This window comes from Argentina anserina, chromosome 3 (assembly GCF_933775445.1).
Source record: "Argentina anserina chromosome 3, drPotAnse1.1, whole genome shotgun sequence".
Classification (NCBI taxonomy): Eukaryota; Viridiplantae; Streptophyta; class Magnoliopsida; order Rosales; family Rosaceae; genus Argentina; species Argentina anserina.
The window spans coordinates 10,767,145-10,784,268 of record NC_065874.1 but is presented as its reverse complement, the minus strand read 5'-3'; the positions used below and the strand labels follow the sequence as shown (position 1 = coordinate 10,784,268).

General features: G+C 36.8%; 4 protein-coding genes across 5 annotated transcripts; 2 read left to right on the top strand and 2 right to left on the bottom strand.

Moving 5' to 3' along the window:
- Positions 1-455: 455 nt before the first annotated feature.
- Positions 456-2,115, top strand: LOC126786272 (EP1-like glycoprotein 2). The gene has a single exon (XM_050512045.1). The coding sequence runs from the start codon at positions 488-490 to the stop codon at positions 1,862-1,864; it is 1,377 nt and encodes a 458-aa protein (XP_050368002.1). The 5' UTR covers positions 456-487; the 3' UTR covers positions 1,865-2,115.
- A 64-nt stretch (positions 2,116-2,179) lies between these two features.
- LOC126786287 (uncharacterized) lies at positions 2,180-4,842 on the bottom strand. Its single transcript, XM_050512058.1, has 7 exons — positions 4,676-4,842; positions 4,022-4,196; positions 3,870-3,918; positions 3,638-3,764; positions 3,331-3,401; positions 3,154-3,226; positions 2,180-2,573 (listed from the first exon to the last, which is right to left on the bottom strand). The coding sequence occupies exons 2-7, from the start codon at positions 4,182-4,184 to the stop codon at positions 2,460-2,462; spliced, it is 597 nt and encodes a 198-aa protein (XP_050368015.1). The 5' UTR covers positions 4,185-4,196; positions 4,676-4,842; the 3' UTR covers positions 2,180-2,459.
- Positions 4,843-9,300: 4,458 nt separating this feature from the next.
- Positions 9,301-11,907, top strand: LOC126786288 (protein LIGHT-DEPENDENT SHORT HYPOCOTYLS 10-like). 2 transcript variants are annotated; one of them, XM_050512059.1, is made up of 2 exons: positions 9,301-9,932; positions 11,554-11,907. In XM_050512059.1, exon 1 carries the CDS (start codon positions 9,329-9,331, stop codon positions 9,905-9,907), a length of 579 nt encoding a protein of 192 aa, XP_050368016.1. In that variant the 5' UTR covers positions 9,301-9,328; the 3' UTR covers positions 9,908-9,932; positions 11,554-11,907. The 2 variants fall into 2 exon arrangements, with proteins under 2 accessions (XP_050368016.1, XP_050368017.1); XM_050512060.1 differs by having other exon boundaries at positions 11,468-11,907.
- Positions 11,908-13,555: 1,648 nt separating this feature from the next.
- LOC126787042 (protein FAR1-RELATED SEQUENCE 3-like) lies at positions 13,556-16,627 on the bottom strand. Its single transcript, XM_050512980.1, has 6 exons — positions 15,938-16,627; positions 15,177-15,854; positions 14,996-15,058; positions 14,822-14,881; positions 14,645-14,704; positions 13,556-13,750 (listed from the first exon to the last, which is right to left on the bottom strand). The coding sequence occupies exons 1-6, from the start codon at positions 16,625-16,627 to the stop codon at positions 13,556-13,558; spliced, it is 1,746 nt and encodes a 581-aa protein (XP_050368937.1).
- Positions 16,628-17,124: the final 497 nt, after the last annotated feature.

Sequence of the window (17,124 nt, the reverse complement as noted above, 5' to 3'; positions counted from 1 at the left end):
GGGTTGATGAGAAGATTAATGCAGGAGCAGAGTGGTCAAGCCCGTCACTGTGGACTTTCCAGAGTGCAAAGCAAACATTAGAGAGCATCCACGAGAAGAGCCAAGTGTTCGAATCTCTAGAAGACCATATGATACAAGACCCTTGTCCAAAGGTTGCCCTAACTTAATTTGGCAGAGAATAGCGGATAAGATGGTCCTGTATCATTGATGTGTTTAGGCTGGAGGACACCAAATCCTCCTTTCTTGACTCTTCAAACGTTCAATACTTCTCCTTCTATACGACTCTTCAGGAATGTAGATATTATTATGCGTCGGTGCTAGGTGCAATAGCATCGTGTTAAAAGTAAAGAAGGTAAATTTGAAACAGGAAATGCTGGCACATCATTTTGTAATGCAAAACTGAGAACAATTTAAATTTAGTTCTCCCCCACTGCAATCAGCTTATATATCTCCAGAGGATACACCAGCAAATAGCACAAACCACCAAATGGCAACCATAGTTTCTCATGCACCTTGTCTCCTACTTCTCTTCCTTCTCTACTGCTGCTTCTTTGCCACTCCCTCCCAAGCCCAAGTCACTGCAAACCAAACATTCATCTTTGTCAACCAAGGAGAGCTTGGAGACCGGATAGTCGAGTTCGGAGGTAGCTACCGAGTGATCCAAACTAAAGCTCAGACCTTCTATACACATCCCTTCAGACTATGCTTCTACAACACTACCCCGGACTCTTACATATTTGCCATAAGAATGGGGGTTCCCAATGATGAGGGCCTCATGCGGTGGGTCTGGGATGCAAACCGGAACCACCCAGTGCGCGAGAAGGCCACCCTCTCTCTTGGCCGGGATGGGAACTTGATCCTCGCCGACGCAGATGGGACTGTTTCTTGGCAAACAAACACGGCCAACAAAGGTGTCACGGGAATAAAGCTGCTTCCAAATGGTAACTTGGTTCTTCACGACAAGAATGGAAGATTTGTATGGCAAAGCTTTGACTACCCTCATGATACTCTTCTAGTGGGGCAGTCGATCAAAAACATTACTGGTCATAACAAGCTTATCAGTAGAAAATCCGACGCGGATGGCTCTGATGGAACATACAGTCTTATTCTTGATCGAAGTGGTTTCACTATGTACTTGAATAACTCCGGCCAGCTTCTTACATATGGTGGCTGGACAGAAACTAACTTCGGAACCAATGTAACATTTGGCTTTGACACTACAATTGGTTTTGATGATGTCATAGCGTACGAGCTTGTGCTCAACGGGAACCCAGACCCTGAAGCTCAACCACAAAACCGCCGCCGCCTCCTACAAACCCGTCCTATTGGCAGTTCTCAGAGTCTCATCCTCAACCAGCTCCGCTATGATGCCAAGTACTCATTCTTAAGACTTGGATCAGACGGCAGTCTCAAGGCCTATACTTACTACAACGAAGTCAGCGACCAGAAGTGGGATGAGAGTTTCTCATTCTTTTCCAGTTATTTCGTCAGGGAATGTGCATTGCCATCAAAATGTGGATCTTATGGGTACTGTAGCAAAGGCATGTGCGTGGCATGCCCAAGTCCAAAAGGGCTTCTAGGTTGGAGCAAGGCATGCGCGCCACCGAAGTTGGCAGCATGTAAGAGCGGAGCAAAGGCAAACTACTATAAGATTGGAGCTGTTGAGCACTTTTTGAGTCCCTATTTGGACGGTGGAGATGGACCAATAAAGGTTGAAGAATGTAGAGCCAAGTGTGATAAAGATTGCAAGTGTTTAGGGTTCTTTTACAGGGAAACCAGCTCAAAGTGTCTGCTAGCACCAGTGCTTGGGACTCTTATTAAGGAGGTGAATACTTCGGTTGGTTACATCAAGTATGGAATCTAGAAATGTTGCTGAGTATATGCTTCTCAAGAATGAAAGTTTATGTGATAGCTACCTATTTGAATCTGCAGGATAGTGAATGTGTGGTTTTTTTAGTTCTCTTTATCCTAGATGTCATCTATAAAGCGCATACACTACTTAAATAATTATCTTCACAATTTTTCTTCTTTTATCTGTAAGCAGTTTTAGGTTTCAGTGAAACTTGGAGGTTTTTTTACTGTTCATTACTTCCTTTTAACAATCTATAAAACAAATTAAAGGGTGTTCAACGTGAACAGGAGATAAAAATTAAGGATGCTATTAAACTAACGCAGCCACATAAATTCTGTACCAGTCAAATGTTTAAAATCACCTTATTGTAATTTCTTCAACAATCATTATTTTTGAACAATTTGAAATAAAATGGTTTTACATGATACAAGAACAGGGAGAAGACATACCATTTTGTAATAAAAAAAAAAGCGTCAACATATCAAGCTTTGTCGCTTGTGAGTAACATGGTGAGTCAGCACCAGCAGACTACAAATTTCGCCTCTCTTTTCTCCTATTTTTCCAGGATCTATGTCAACCGAACACGATTTGCCAACTTAACATCATGTTAAAGAACTTCTCTCAGCTTTTTGTACTCTTCAAGACCCAACAAGGAATCCTTTATTTTGAGCCAATCTGCTGGTTTTGGCATGATGATGGCAATATATCCTTCTCTATCTGCCTGAAAAGGAGAGAAATATGAATGAAAAATGAGCAAACAGGCAGCAAATATTCTGGTATCTCCATATATCTCCACATTATAAAAGCAATATTTTATTTAAAGCCAAGCATGGTTCTAAAGTATTTTCAATTCCATACATCGGAGTTCCCGGAGTACCACCAAGCCCACCTAGACCATCTACAATGCCACACTAAGCTTTTGAGAAACCATACCAATAAAATCGGTCACCCCAACCCTTCATATGCCATAAGTAAGCAGTTCTTACTGTATAAGACCTTTGCCTGCATATCATTTTCCTTGAGTTTATATCTTTTGTATATACTATATACATATCAATTTCCCTGAGTTTATATCAATGCTAGCAGTTCTGAACCTTTGTCAAACCACTATCGGCTAGTTTCCAGATAAACTTGATATTATTTCCTCTATGATCATCTGGGAACCTTGAAATAGTTAATATCAAAAAGAAGAAATAAGGCTGAGTACGTTAAATGAATTCATTCAATTATAACACTCCCAAGATCTATATATTACACAAAAGCTGGCAACTTACAAAGTAAGGGTATTGTCTGGTTCTTACCGCTGTATTTAGCAATTCTGGCTGCTTGATTAATCTATCATTCACTTCCAATAGAGAGCCTTTTACACAACACCTTCAAAAGCAAACTAGAAATTCAAGCCTCATACATGAAACGAAGGTAGATGAAGAATATTGCAAACTGCAGAAGAATAAGGCATTGGGAGAAAATATATCTACCTCACAATATAGGTTGCATCCTTGGTGCATACTTTACACAAAGCTGAGTTGGACTCCAAGTGCTGGGCATTCTGCATAAATTTTATTTTCATGTTACAAAATCACAATAAACTACGCCACATCCGCTTGATCTATTAGTTACATCAGTTTCAATGTTTGATCTATTAGTTTAGAATTAGGAAGTATGATATAAAGCTAATGGAAACAAGTACAGCAATATAGAAATTTTCCTTCTACTTTTATTTTCTGACATATTCTACGAGCTCTAATTCGAGAGATAGTAAAACAAAGAGGTTAAATAATATACCTTCTTGCGCTTTCCAGTAACCTTAAGCCCACTACGATCTGATTTTCCAACATTGAAATCAATAGCTGTGACACCCCCTTCTTCTTTAAAAGACACATGTGTTGCAGCCAAACCAATCACACACAACCTGATATATAGAACAGTATTTCAAGAAACTGATCAAACTTCTTCAATCAAACATTGAAAAACAAGCACAAAAGAACAGGTTATATGAAAAGTTGAAGATTTTTACCCATTGGGATGGCGATAAACATATTGGTCATGGCCTGGTTTCATAAAATCTGGAAACACAAAGAAGAGTTATACTGCCGAATATACGTGTGCTGTTGTTAATCAAATAAGGTATGCTACAAATATATGAAAGATACAACATTGAGTAAGCACCTGGAGCAAAATAAGAAACAAAGTTGGATTCGATAGCTGAGGTAGGGATGAGTGGAAGGTATTCGGCATTGGGTACCAGAAGCCTATACAGCTCCGGGTCTTCCACTTCTAGCTCCTTTCTTTCTTCTACATCTTTTGTCTCATCAAAGATTGGTTCTGTCATTTCAATCTAACACTGCAGAGATACAAGACATTAACACTTTGTACAGAGCACCTCAGACATTCTGATCAATCTATCAGTAAACCCAAAGTTCAATTCTATTCAAAATCAAAGGAAACTTCAGCCTATATCAACTATAGTTACATTCACTTTACATGATAACAAAATGAGCTGCAACAAATTTCAGCCTATTCAAAACCCAAAACCCAGGACAAGAGTGAGCCTAATACTCACTACTCAGACCAATTTGTTTGCTACAAAGAACCATACTTTAACATCTTATAGTAACCAAATGAAGCACATTGTTTGCACAAACACATACATTAAACACAAATTAAAAATATTAATAATAATAAAGTATGGCACTTCATGTTTCAATCTCAGAAACCCAATTGATTATATTGATATTATCGTTTGGGCTTTGAATTAACGCGAAAGTTGAATCAGATACCACAATATTAAGCAGATACCGAAAACAGAGAATATGAACGTACGAGAAGAAGATCGGAGATACTTAACGAAACAGAGGTGGTTGAAGAATTGAAGAGGGTCTCTATGCCAAGTGGCGATCAGGGAAGTAATCTGGACAGGGTTGAAGTTTGAGCTGCGGCTTCAAATTTGGATTAGAGATTAGCAGTTGCAGTGGTTGGAGTTGGGAAAGAAAGTAGGGCGGGGAATTTAGCTCTGTGCTAACGACGCTAAAAGACATAAAACGACGTCGTTTTTCCTCCCTCTCTTTTGCACTAGCCTGCCCCGATCGATCGAGCTTCTAATCTCTGCAGCCTTTGACATGCCAATGCGACGGCACCATCATCACCTGCCGACCTGGGAGCCTTGACTGGTTCCCATGAGGTCGACCTTGTTTCTTGGGAGATTTCCAATCCCAAGCATGCCATCATAACAAACATCAACCCCTAAGTTCTTCTGGTCTAACTAGAACGCAGTTGAAGCCAAACTGCAGTGTTTGGACTTCTTTTCCTTCGTCTTCGTCCTCCTCTCTCTGATGCCACACCTCTGCAATTTTCACTAAAGAAGGATACTACCACTGTCGACACCTCTTCCTCATGTTGGCAACGAAAGCCGACCTCCATGATTGATCATTGTGCACACAAGACAACGACTACTTCTACGTAGGTCACTTACATAGATGATGTTGTTAGGGAAACCCTTAGTGTCCTTTCCACTTGAACCGGTTCATTAAAGGCAGTGATATCCGAGCTCTAGTGAATTCCACGATTAATGACACCATGATCGATTTGAAGCACAAAACCTTTAGTCTTTCGACTCTTTCCCACGAGCCGGATTGTTGTTGCAGTCATGAAAGTTGGAGGCAATCGATGAATTAAAAAACTTCCACCCATATCTAAACAAAATCCAATGGGACGGCCATCAGAGGAGTTGTTGGAGTCATTGATCAGAATTGCCACTCGTTGATGATAACACCATGAATGAACCACACTTCTTTACTCTCTTTAAATTTCTTTCATGGGCAAAAGTGAACAAGAAACTATCACCTCTAACCTGCAGATCTACCGGGAGTGAGAGTCTCCACATAGATCGAACCACATTGGTAGTCAAAGGCAACCCCCCTTTGAGCATTCACTTTGCCTACGAGGATAAAACCTCGGAGCAACAAAGCCCTTATCCGGCAAGCGTAATCTCGATCCTTAAAGGTATGGTAAGTGATTAATGTGCATACCATGCATGTATTTGGATTTGTGTTAACTTATTTTTATTGACAGACTTTTTAGAAAACCTACGGGTTCCTTTAAAAGTTCACAGACTTTCATAAAATTCTTAAAATTACTGACTTCAACCACAGATTTTTAACTTATTTCTACAGATTTATATTGATTCATGAAATCCACAAAATTCATATTAATCGACTTCTACATATTTTTACTAATCGACTTCTACGTATTTTTAGTACTCATAAAAAAATTAAAACTTTCTTTTTTGTTAGTTAAAAAAATAAGGTATGGTAAGTGATTAATGTGCATATACCATGTTTGTAAATTACAAGCTTCGCTTTCGTTTGCTTCACTATCCACGATTTTGTGATAATTTGTTTCACTCCCGAGTGCACCTTAGGCATCTAGGTCGGCATTGGTTCTCTAACACCTTGTGTGTGCTATTAAATGGAGACTTAATACATGCTAATAAATTTTTCTATTGAACAATTTTTATTGTGACATCCCCACCCAAAATAAATCAAGACAAATAATTCCAAACACACCAAGCACTGAAATCGGGGAGGGGTTTTATAGAGTAGAAGATAAGAAAGCTTTTGGGCATGGTCTTGTAGACCGGTTCCCCCATATAACAACGCCGTCCATGGCGGTAGTGCTCGACAATAAATTTTATAGGGGGAGAGAGAGAGAGAGAGAGAGAGAGAGAGAGAGAGAGAGAGAGAGAGAGAGAGAGAGAGAGAGAGAGAGAGAGAGAGAGAGAGGAAGTTGTCAATCCTTTCGTTTTTATCTCTAATCCTATGTCGGTTGAAACCGACTTCCTTTTTTTTTAAATCGATAAGTATATATATTCCTTAATTTAATTAATATAATAAACTTTTGCTATGAAAAGAAACTGGGTATTACATTTATTCTCGCCAAATTTATTGGTTGTGTCTAAAGAAATTAGAGAATCTCAATAATTTGTAAGAAATTAAGAGAAACTCTTCAAATTTAATCTTTTTTTTCTTACGTACTTCTTTCATCGTCATATAAAGTCCATGAGTTTATAATTTCATAAGTATGAATGATATTTTGAATACTCACATATTTCTATTCATTTTGAAAAGTCTTGATTGAATACCTCCAAACTCTCATAGATTTTATAATGATTTTATAAAATCCTAATTGAATACACATATACTTGTATGGATAATTAAAAATTTGTATTGAATACACCTAGACTTTTGAATTCCATAATTCTTTTAAAATTCCTACTAATTTCATAGACAATACATCCCCTAATAAGATCAACAAGTTTCTCTTACTGTCGTAGACCAGCATCATCTTCTTCTTCCTCTTTTTTTTTTCATCCAACTCGAGGATTAGAATAATACATGAACAAATCACTTGATCATAATTTATAACACTTTCTCACTAGTAGCCTAATTTGAAATTATATTTTAAAAAAAAATATGTGTTTTGGGCTTATAGCAAGCAAATTTTCTTCATGACAGTTAACTGCAAAATTATTTTGATGCTTGTTGTACTATCCTGAATCGGTGCATTATTTGTTGTTGAAATGTCCACCCTAAGGCCTAAGTTCCCTGGAAAAAGACTTTGGCCCATTACGATTTCATGATAAAATGAAACGAATGAAGGTCAAGGGAAGCAACAAAAACATCACTAACAACGTATCAGTAGATCATGTGATTTGTTTCCTTAGGATTGTAGCTCTCGGCATCCGACGTAGAAGTTTTACAAATTTCTTCAAAGTTTTGGTGATCTTCTTCAAATTGACATGAATTGCTCAAAACAAGTGCCGGTGTCTGTTGTGGCCCCTGATGTTCATTATCAATAGGTAGAATGTACAACCACATAACACCAAAGTAAGACCTTGTTCTTCTTATCAGTGAAATTATATAGTTCCATTGTTCAATATCAATTGGCTTTTATCGGCAGAATCATGTACATACCATACCAAACAACAACAAAATCACCGGGCCTCGCTTATGTCTTCTCAAAAATTTGAAAGCTAGCTAGAACAGAAATTGACACGAAACATAGCCCCGAGGCATTGCATTTGGTACCATTTGGCCCATATCTTAGTTTGTGATAAAAGGCAAAAAGGATAAGGGAAACAACAAAAACATCACCAACACAGACACTAGTACATTTCAGATATTATTTATAAGTATGATCACTAAGCATTATTGGCAGTGGTGATGGTTTTCCTATTTATAAGAAAGAAATTTCTTTTAGTGACAGGACCTCCTCCACAAGCCACCGAAACCTCAGCTTGATGACACGGATGGCTCAGCTTGATGGTAGGGGAAATTTTAATTATATATTGTTGAGCATTTAAAATTCTTAAATCAAGTTGGTAATGATCATTATTATTTTTTATTTAATACTTTTGATATAATGGAAAATCTTTGAGGGTCAACCAGCTCATCTTATATACTGTTTATAATCTCACCCTCCACCTACAAAAAAGTCAAAAATCAAATGTTCAAACGATGCTGGAGACTAGGTAGGACTTGGAATTTAATTTGAGTTATTGGTTTTTGTTTGTGTAGCATTCAAAAGGAACCAATCCCTTGGAATTAAATTAATTTGGATCTCTCACCCAAATAAATGATAACAAAACGTGTTGGCAAGCAATTCAACAAGATATAGTTTATAAACAAGATGTAAGGTGAAATTGATTTTACACTAGCTGGTTTTTCTTATATACATGTATCTTTAGTTGCTCAAGTGAGAGTGATGTTGCATTTCGATCACAATTGTCTTTTCTTTCAATTTTCTGCGACATGTTTATTTTTTGGCCATATATGTCAGTTGGATATCGAAGCTTCCGAATTATAATGTGTTATTAGCGCATCATATGGTGAACAATAATATTCATTCTGCGAGGTACCAGATAAAATCATTCATTTGTTATTTGCATAAGATTTAATGTCAATTCTTCTTAGAAAAATATAATATAAGTGATCCTGTAAGATATATAACTAGACTCACCTAGACTAATAGTGAAATGAGTAATCTCACTAATCTGGACTCTGGCTAGATTAACTGCAAATGCTAAACGCCTAAACCCACTGGTCTAACTCGGGTTAATTACCTAGTCCTGAGGCAATGGACCATAGTACTAATTACGCTAATATAGTTGATAATGATTGCTTTGATGATGGAAGCACAATAATAAAAGATTTGGAAAAATAATATAATACTATTAACACTATCTAATTGTACCATTAAAGCAAGAAAATAATTTGAGAGAGGAAGAAAAAGAAGAGCTAAAGCACTTTCATTGGTCCCATACCATGTCTCCTCACTAGCCATAGCCCCCTTGATGTGATCTCCAAATATTATTTTTTTCTTTTCTTTTTTTTCTTCTTCTTCCACTCAAATTTTGTTTTCCTCTCTCCCCCCCCCCCCCCCAACAAATTCCTTTGCAGCTTCGCTCTTCCAATAATCATGTCGAGCAACAAAGGAAAAGATGTCGTAGAAGCATCATCTTCTTCTGCTAACAATTCTGCTTCTGGCGATGATCCTCATCAAACGCAGAAGCAGCAGCCACCGGCTCAGCTGAGCCGGTACGAGTCACAGAAGAGGAGGGATTGGAACACCTTCGGGCAGTACTTGAGGAACCAGAGACCCCCGGTAGCTCTTTCGCAGAGCAACTCCAACCATGTCCTAAATTTCCTGAGGTACTTGGATCAATTTGGGAAGACCAAGGTGCACTTACAAGGGTGTGTGTTCTTCGGGCAGCCTGAACCTCCTGGACCTTGCACCTGTCCGCTTAGGCAAGCTTGGGGCAGCCTAGATGCACTGATCGGACGCCTCAGAGCTGCTTATGAGGAGAATGGTGGGTTGCCTGAAACAAACCCCTTTGCAAGTGGAGCTATCAGAGTGTACCTGCGTGAAGTGAGAGACTCTCAGGCCAAGGCAAGAGGGATTCCGTACAAGAAGAAGAAAAAGAAGAGGAATCTGATCAAGGCCAACCATGATCACACTAGTAATCCAAACTTCACCACCATGCAGCAGCGATCTTAATCGACCTACCTCACAACAGTTAATGGTAATTAATTCATTTCATGCGCTACTTGCTTGCTATAAACATTAAGTTCTTGATCTGGGTATGAGAAAATTATTGTTTAATTTTCAGGTAACTAGATCCTGTGTTTTTGTTTTCACTTAATTTTCAGTCCACAACTGTTTTTGGAATGATAAGAAAAAAATACATTTCAGTTAAAAAAGATGGAAAATTAAATACGTATAGATTTCGATCTTCAGATCGAATACTACTTCAAACCCTATGCCAAGTATATTTAAACCCTAATTTTGCACGTACCTAGTTGTTAGCTAGCTTTGTATGAGAAAGACATTATAACGGTACTAAAGTACTAATCAACTTAACTTTAAGCTAATTATCTCAGTATAGTAGTCAAAATTCTTTTACAAATTACAAACATACTGAGGTACAAATGATCTCTTTTCTTCTCTCTCATTTCTCATGAAATTCACTCTCATGGGGTATTTTGTGGGTAAGATTTGAATTTTTATATTCTCATTAGAAACATATGCAATTATGCATGTTTGCTTTTTTTGTATTCGTAGCCCTTTTGAGATTCTGCACGATCTTATGCCCGCCATGAATGGATCAATTACATTTCATCTGTTAATGTCATACACTCATGAATCATCATTGAAATATACATATACAGAACTATTATATTAAGTACAGATTATATATTATCTGTAGAATAATTAATATAACGTAGGAAAGACGAAATGATTGGTGCTATCGAGTTCTTGGCATTAACCATCACTAAGATCTCATGTATTTGTATCAATAAACCTCAATAAACACCAGATCTTCTCTCAACTTTGTCTTGATCTGACATTTTAATAATTTACAGTACTTTTCTGTTCCTTTCTTTTTATTCACCATGATATGATGCGAGAAATCGATGTCCTTTTCTTTCAAGTTATATACAAATAATTGACCTCTGTACAGCTTAATCAGTTTGTCTTTAGTCTTAATCAGATTAATGCTTGTGCTAACATTTAGCCTAAAGTTGCTCAGTGAATTTGGATAAGCACTGCACAATGTACTAATCAATTTCCCAACTCGATCCAAACGATGACAAAGACACCGTACCGCATCAAATCAAAGCATCCAATTATATATGTTCATGTTTCTGTCTAATACACTGACAATATCCATTGCATGTTCAGTTGTTTTAGGTTTATGGAGAAAGAAAGTTGTGTACGCATGACTAATAACTATAGTCGAAAAAAAATTTCTCTTTAATAATCTCATAGTTTAATTGAGTATCCAACATAGGTGATCTTAAGTTTGAAAACTTAAATGTACGTATTAACTCCAAATCTTGTTTATTAGCAAAGTGCTTCTGGTGATATGCTGCAAAACCATTAATTCATTGTAATCTTGATAGCCTATACTTTGCAGTTGTAATGCTTGTTTATCACTTGTGTCACCTCGATCAGAGTACTTTGATATTGCCGTTGATCATATATGCATGATATCCGAAACTGTCAATCTTATGAGTCCTGGTTATTTATTTGATTGTTGTTTTCATGTTTTGGAAGGTGCAAGTACGTGAGGCGCGCTACATGTTTCTCCTCCGCTCAATCTATATAATGAATTAATGGTCGTACCCTATTGTCAATTTCAGGCGCATAAACCCAAATGCACCATGGATGAAGCTGGCCTTGGAGCTCTACTGCTCTGGATATATGGCAATACTCAACTCCATGCATATGCCATCTTTGATCAAGTCGACCCTCTTGTTTATTTCATTTAAAATAGCACTTGTTTATTACTATTTCTATGAGAATTAAATCGTGAAGTGTCGGTAAAGATGAAGCTGCAGTGGATATGAGCAAGTAAGTTCCCCTTAAAACTTTCTTGTAGGCTATTTACTATTTAGTCAGCGAATGAATGTCATATATACGATTAAGTTTATCTTCACGATGAACATATCACCAAATCTCTCCATTAATGCAAGAATTGTGCTTAAATTGTTCCTGATTCTGCATTAATACATACTAGCTGGTAGAAGAAGTGATTATTGATCGATGATAGTTGTGATATTTTATGACTATATATAACGTATATACGTACAAAGGTTTCTAATGTCTCCTTTTATGCAAGAATTCTATTATTTCTATAGCTTCAGCCCCGGCCCTATGTGTGTCTCTTCACTTCCTCTAATTTCCCTATGAGATCTCTTAATTATCCTATATCAAATTGATCTATAAGCAGATTTCTTGTAAAAGTCGACGGCTATCCGGTGGTTATATACTCTATATGAGTCGTCGATCGATTGGCATGCATAATATCGATTGAAGAAACATATATTTTGTGAGACGGATCGAACATATTAGACTAATTGATCGATCATCGATCATTCGAAGAAGAAGATCGAGTGCCGAAGATGAATGAACGACATTAGTAAAAAAAGATCCATGCATGGTATAGATTTCAAGCTTATATATATTTCCTCACTTCCTCTGATCAGCTAATTAGATCTCTCGATTTATATTAAAGTTTATTTTAAACTACTCATGCATGTAGTGGATTGACATTTCGAATCTGACCATGCCAGCTTCATTTTCATTCCATAATTACTAGAGCTACTACGAATATATAGAAGACTGTCTCACGAAGGTTCCCCAACCTGAAGTAGCAGAAGACAGAGAACTCACTAAACAGCGCCTTAAGTACGTACTTCTGGTACCAACACACGATTTACTTGAACGCCTCTCGCTCGAATTCTTTGAATATGAACTTTTCCAGAACTCTTTCTCGTTACTGATGCTGGAGCTAGTTTACTTACTAGCTTAGTTACATGTCATATAGTATGTCAGTGTTATACGCTTAATCATGTTGGAAATTCGGTATCATCACAGCACGTCAAACTTCATCATCAGAATGCTTTCATGTTTTCTTCATATCATGCTGTCATATCTATTAGATCCAATTGCCTTGTCGATATCATACTTCACTTCTCCTGTTCTCCAATCCATGATCGCTTCTTCTAATTGCATAGCTATTATGGAACAGTTTTGCTACTATAAGTACGAACTTTGTAACCCATTCCCAGTCAATCATTACTTTCATCTGTTACGTTGAGCACTATACATGTTGTGACAAAATCTTAACTTAGAACCCTACAACCTTCAATTGTCTGGTACGTATGAGATTAAAGTTTTATTTTTGAACAATCAAGTTTTCAACTTCGACCATAATTTTCATGTTTCTATTATATATCATAGTTAATTTTTCTTCCATTGAAGCATATTGGTCGAATCAATAGTGATACATAATGCCGTGTAAATGATTAATGACATGGTATATAATCCACATAGGAAAATATTTAAGTGCCACAATATGGCGTCAGAGAAATTTTTCGGTCCTCCCGGAGGACCATTAGACAATGACATGTGGTCTGCCAAACCGCTAATAAAACGCCACGTGTTGCTTTCTGACACATCACATCAGAGTAAAAAACAAAGGCAGTAAACCCAATTAAACGGCAAAAAACATCCATTCTGTTAGCTCCGTTGCTTTTTGGTTCTCCCATTAGTTATTTATTTAGTTTATCTAAGCACTGGGGAAACCCTACATTCAGTTCTTTGTCTCACTACAAACATGAATATGGCAGAAGATGATGATCACCTGGTAAAAGCATCTTGCTCCCTTTCCTCTTTTCTTTCCTCTTTCTCTTGACGAATATCTTTAATCGTCGAAGCTTTTTTCATAATGATCTTATAAGCCGCATCTTCTTCCTCATCCTCTGCTTCGTCGCCTTCTTCCTCTTCCTCATATACCATTGCCCGACCCCAGTATCCTCTCCTCATCTGGGTTCTCTCCCAAATACTTCAAGACTTCAAATTTGGTAAAGAGGCAAATAGGTTGGTCAGTAAATTAGAGGTCGAAAATCAATGATGCAATAATAATTTTTTTTATAAGAAATCAATTACAGTTCTATGGGTCTGATTTATGATCGTAGATTGAGAATTTGATCCTTATAAAAAGAATAATTACTCCATCATGAATAGTTCAGTGTGGATTATGTTCAATCAATTGCTCACTAGCTCTTGTGCATAGTTCATGTCTCAAGATTTAAGAAGGTAAAAAGCTCATTTCCTACATTTTATTCTTTATACATTCTGTATTGTATTTAATCCTGCTCAGTAAGCATTCATATTCATTATAGTGGAAATACATGATAATTTCTACCAGATATGTTTGTGAACTGAATTATGAATGATTACAGATAGTTTTTGACATTCAATGGGAAAGAAGTTTGTGGACTGGCCATTTGTAAGAATTGGTTTGATCATTTGAATGATCCATCAAATAAAATTAAGCGTGCACTATCAGCACAATATAAGCAAATTTGGTTATAATTGGTTGAACCCATCATCTTTTCATAATTTTGCCAAGTTTTTGTGTCAATAAACACGTCTCAATAGAATATTACACTCCAACAAACAGAAAATTACTAGAACTCTAGCAAAATATATTTTGAGACTTAAATAGTATAACATTACATTCCAACATCTAAATCATAATCTAAAGAGTTTCCCAAACTACTATTGCATGATGGTTTTTTCTCCACAAGCAACGCACCAAAATGTCTTCTCTCTTGAATGTTGCTCACAACTCTTTTGACTGTGAATCCTACATTACAATTAGTCTTTTATTAATAATAAATAGATAAAAGATTTTGTATTAAGAAATGGATATATCATTCAAACCTGACTATGTTGAGGAATTTGACTATTTAAATTGGTTGTAGCAATCCTTGCTGATGGATTCTGTTATCACAAAGAAAATATTAGGAAGTGGATACACATATCATCAATTATATGTTAACATGCACCAAAGATATGATCGATCTATACCTAATTCAATTGTATGTTATAGTTACCCACTTGATGCATATTTGGATATGTTAAATTCAGTGCAGGAAATGGTAACATAGAAGTAGGATTCTAAGAGATAAAAATATGTATCATGTCAAATTCTAATAAAAGATTAGAAGTAAAATACAGTAAAACATAAAACATAAAACATTTATTTTTAACTTAGACTATAATTCAACTTACCTCATTATATAGTGTGTAAGGAGTGTAAACATTAGTGAGTGGGAAACTCACACTCTGAAATGGCTAAAATTATCAACACAATTCAATTAGGAAGCTAAGTGCTTGAAAATAATAATATAACAAAGCTCATGCCTTTTGGCCACACTCCAGTTGGGCTTAATATTGGCGGTTCATTAGATACAATTTCGTCCTTGTTAGCACTACCGCTGGAAGTATTAGGATCTGAACCCTTATTGATTCTTTCATTGACATCTCCTTCCAAAGATAATTTCTCCATATATTTTTCAATTAACTCTTCTGCTACCATCAACATTTGCAATGCAATGTCGCTACCATTACTTGTCTCTGCTCCCTTGTTGATTATACCGTAAGCTTTTCGTATTAAAGAATTCCTGCATAATGTCACTGTAGACTTCATTTTGACTTGTTGTTGCATAATGTTTGTCTCTACTCCTTTCTTTGCATCTTTTGTCCACCTCTTCAGTATATATTGTGCTGGAATTTTAGTGATATGTTTCACATTTAATACCCTCAAAGCATGGCGACATAACCAACCCATAGACTCATACATCTGACAACTACAAGAGACGGTCATATTATCAAAATTGAATTGGACAGTGTACACTCTCTTATGGCCCTCCTCATTAAGCTCAAATTTCTGTACAGTTCCATCACTTCCAACTTCCTCCCATTTCACTGCCAAGCTAGCAATAAACTCAGACTCAAACAGATTGTAAATTTTTCGAGTGTAGACCATACCAGGTTGCTTCTTAAATCCGCTACTTTTTGCTGCCTTAGAAGGTATTCCATTATTGCAACGAAAGGTCTCCTCCAATTCGCTTGAACGCATTTTTTCTGCCTGTACGTCATAATGATGGACAAATTCAGTAAGAGCTATTGTTTTAGTAGACATGTGGGTAAACACATTGTTTGTGCTCTCACTTCTTTGTGTAGATAGTATTCCAGCAGAGAATGTGTCTTTACTGAATAATGCACACCATTTTCACGGAGTTCATAAAGTGTCTCCAGCCATGTGCTTCCTGAAGGTGTAAACTTCGTAATTATTTCATTCCAAGTAGACTCGAATTCATCTGTTGTCACACATCCGAAAAGAAACTTTCGGAAAAGCTCACCAAAATCAGACTTTTGTAAAAGACAACTAATATTATGTGTCGCATTCTTTGATATGTGCCACAAACATAACCGATGGCGTGACTCCGGGAAAACCTTTTCAATTGCATTTGCCATTGCCTGACATCGATCAATGAAAATAGTCTTCGGTTTTTTGCCTTCCATCGCTTCTAAGAATGTCTCAAATAACCAAATAAACGAAGCAGTTGTTTCATCTAGCAAAAATGCACAACCGAACAACACATTTTTCCAGTGCTGGTTAACCCCAACGAAAGGAGCACAAATCATGTTATATTTATTGGTTCTGTAGGTGGTATCAAACATTACTATGTCACCAAAGCAATCAAAATCGGTTTTCGACTTTCCGTCTCTCCATAAAAAGTTTGTCATTCGATTATCTTGATCCACTTGCACAGTGTAGAAGAACATGGGATCTTCAATTTGCTTTGTCTTGAACATATTGATCAAGCTTTGAGCATCTCCTGCTTTAAGCATGGTCATTATGTCTCTACTTACAAAATTATAGCAATCCGTCTTTGTAAATCCAACATTTTTGAGATCCCCCATCTTCTTCTACTAAATATGAATATGCATTAATGGTGCCCATCCCAGCGCTTTTCATTGATTTAATCACCCCCTTCTGAGCTTCTAAAACCTTGCGATTGCTACGCAAAAATTGTATTTCTTCTGGCGAGGCAAATTCGTGATTGTGTTCAGAATCAAAGAGAGTCACTTTTCATACATTATTTGGTTGCAATCCAAAACGAATTCTTGCCAGACAACCCGTTCTCGTCTCCAACCTATTAGTCTTGTTCACTTCTGAAGGGTCACTGTCTCGTTTAAAACCCTCCTTTGAACAAACATAATTTACTTGTCTTACAACACCATCAACCTTCCTCTTTTTGTCTATCCGAACACTGAACCCCTTTCTTACACCATAGTCACAGTAAAGATCATACGCTTCATTCTCGCTATTCACAACAACTCCGTACAAATTC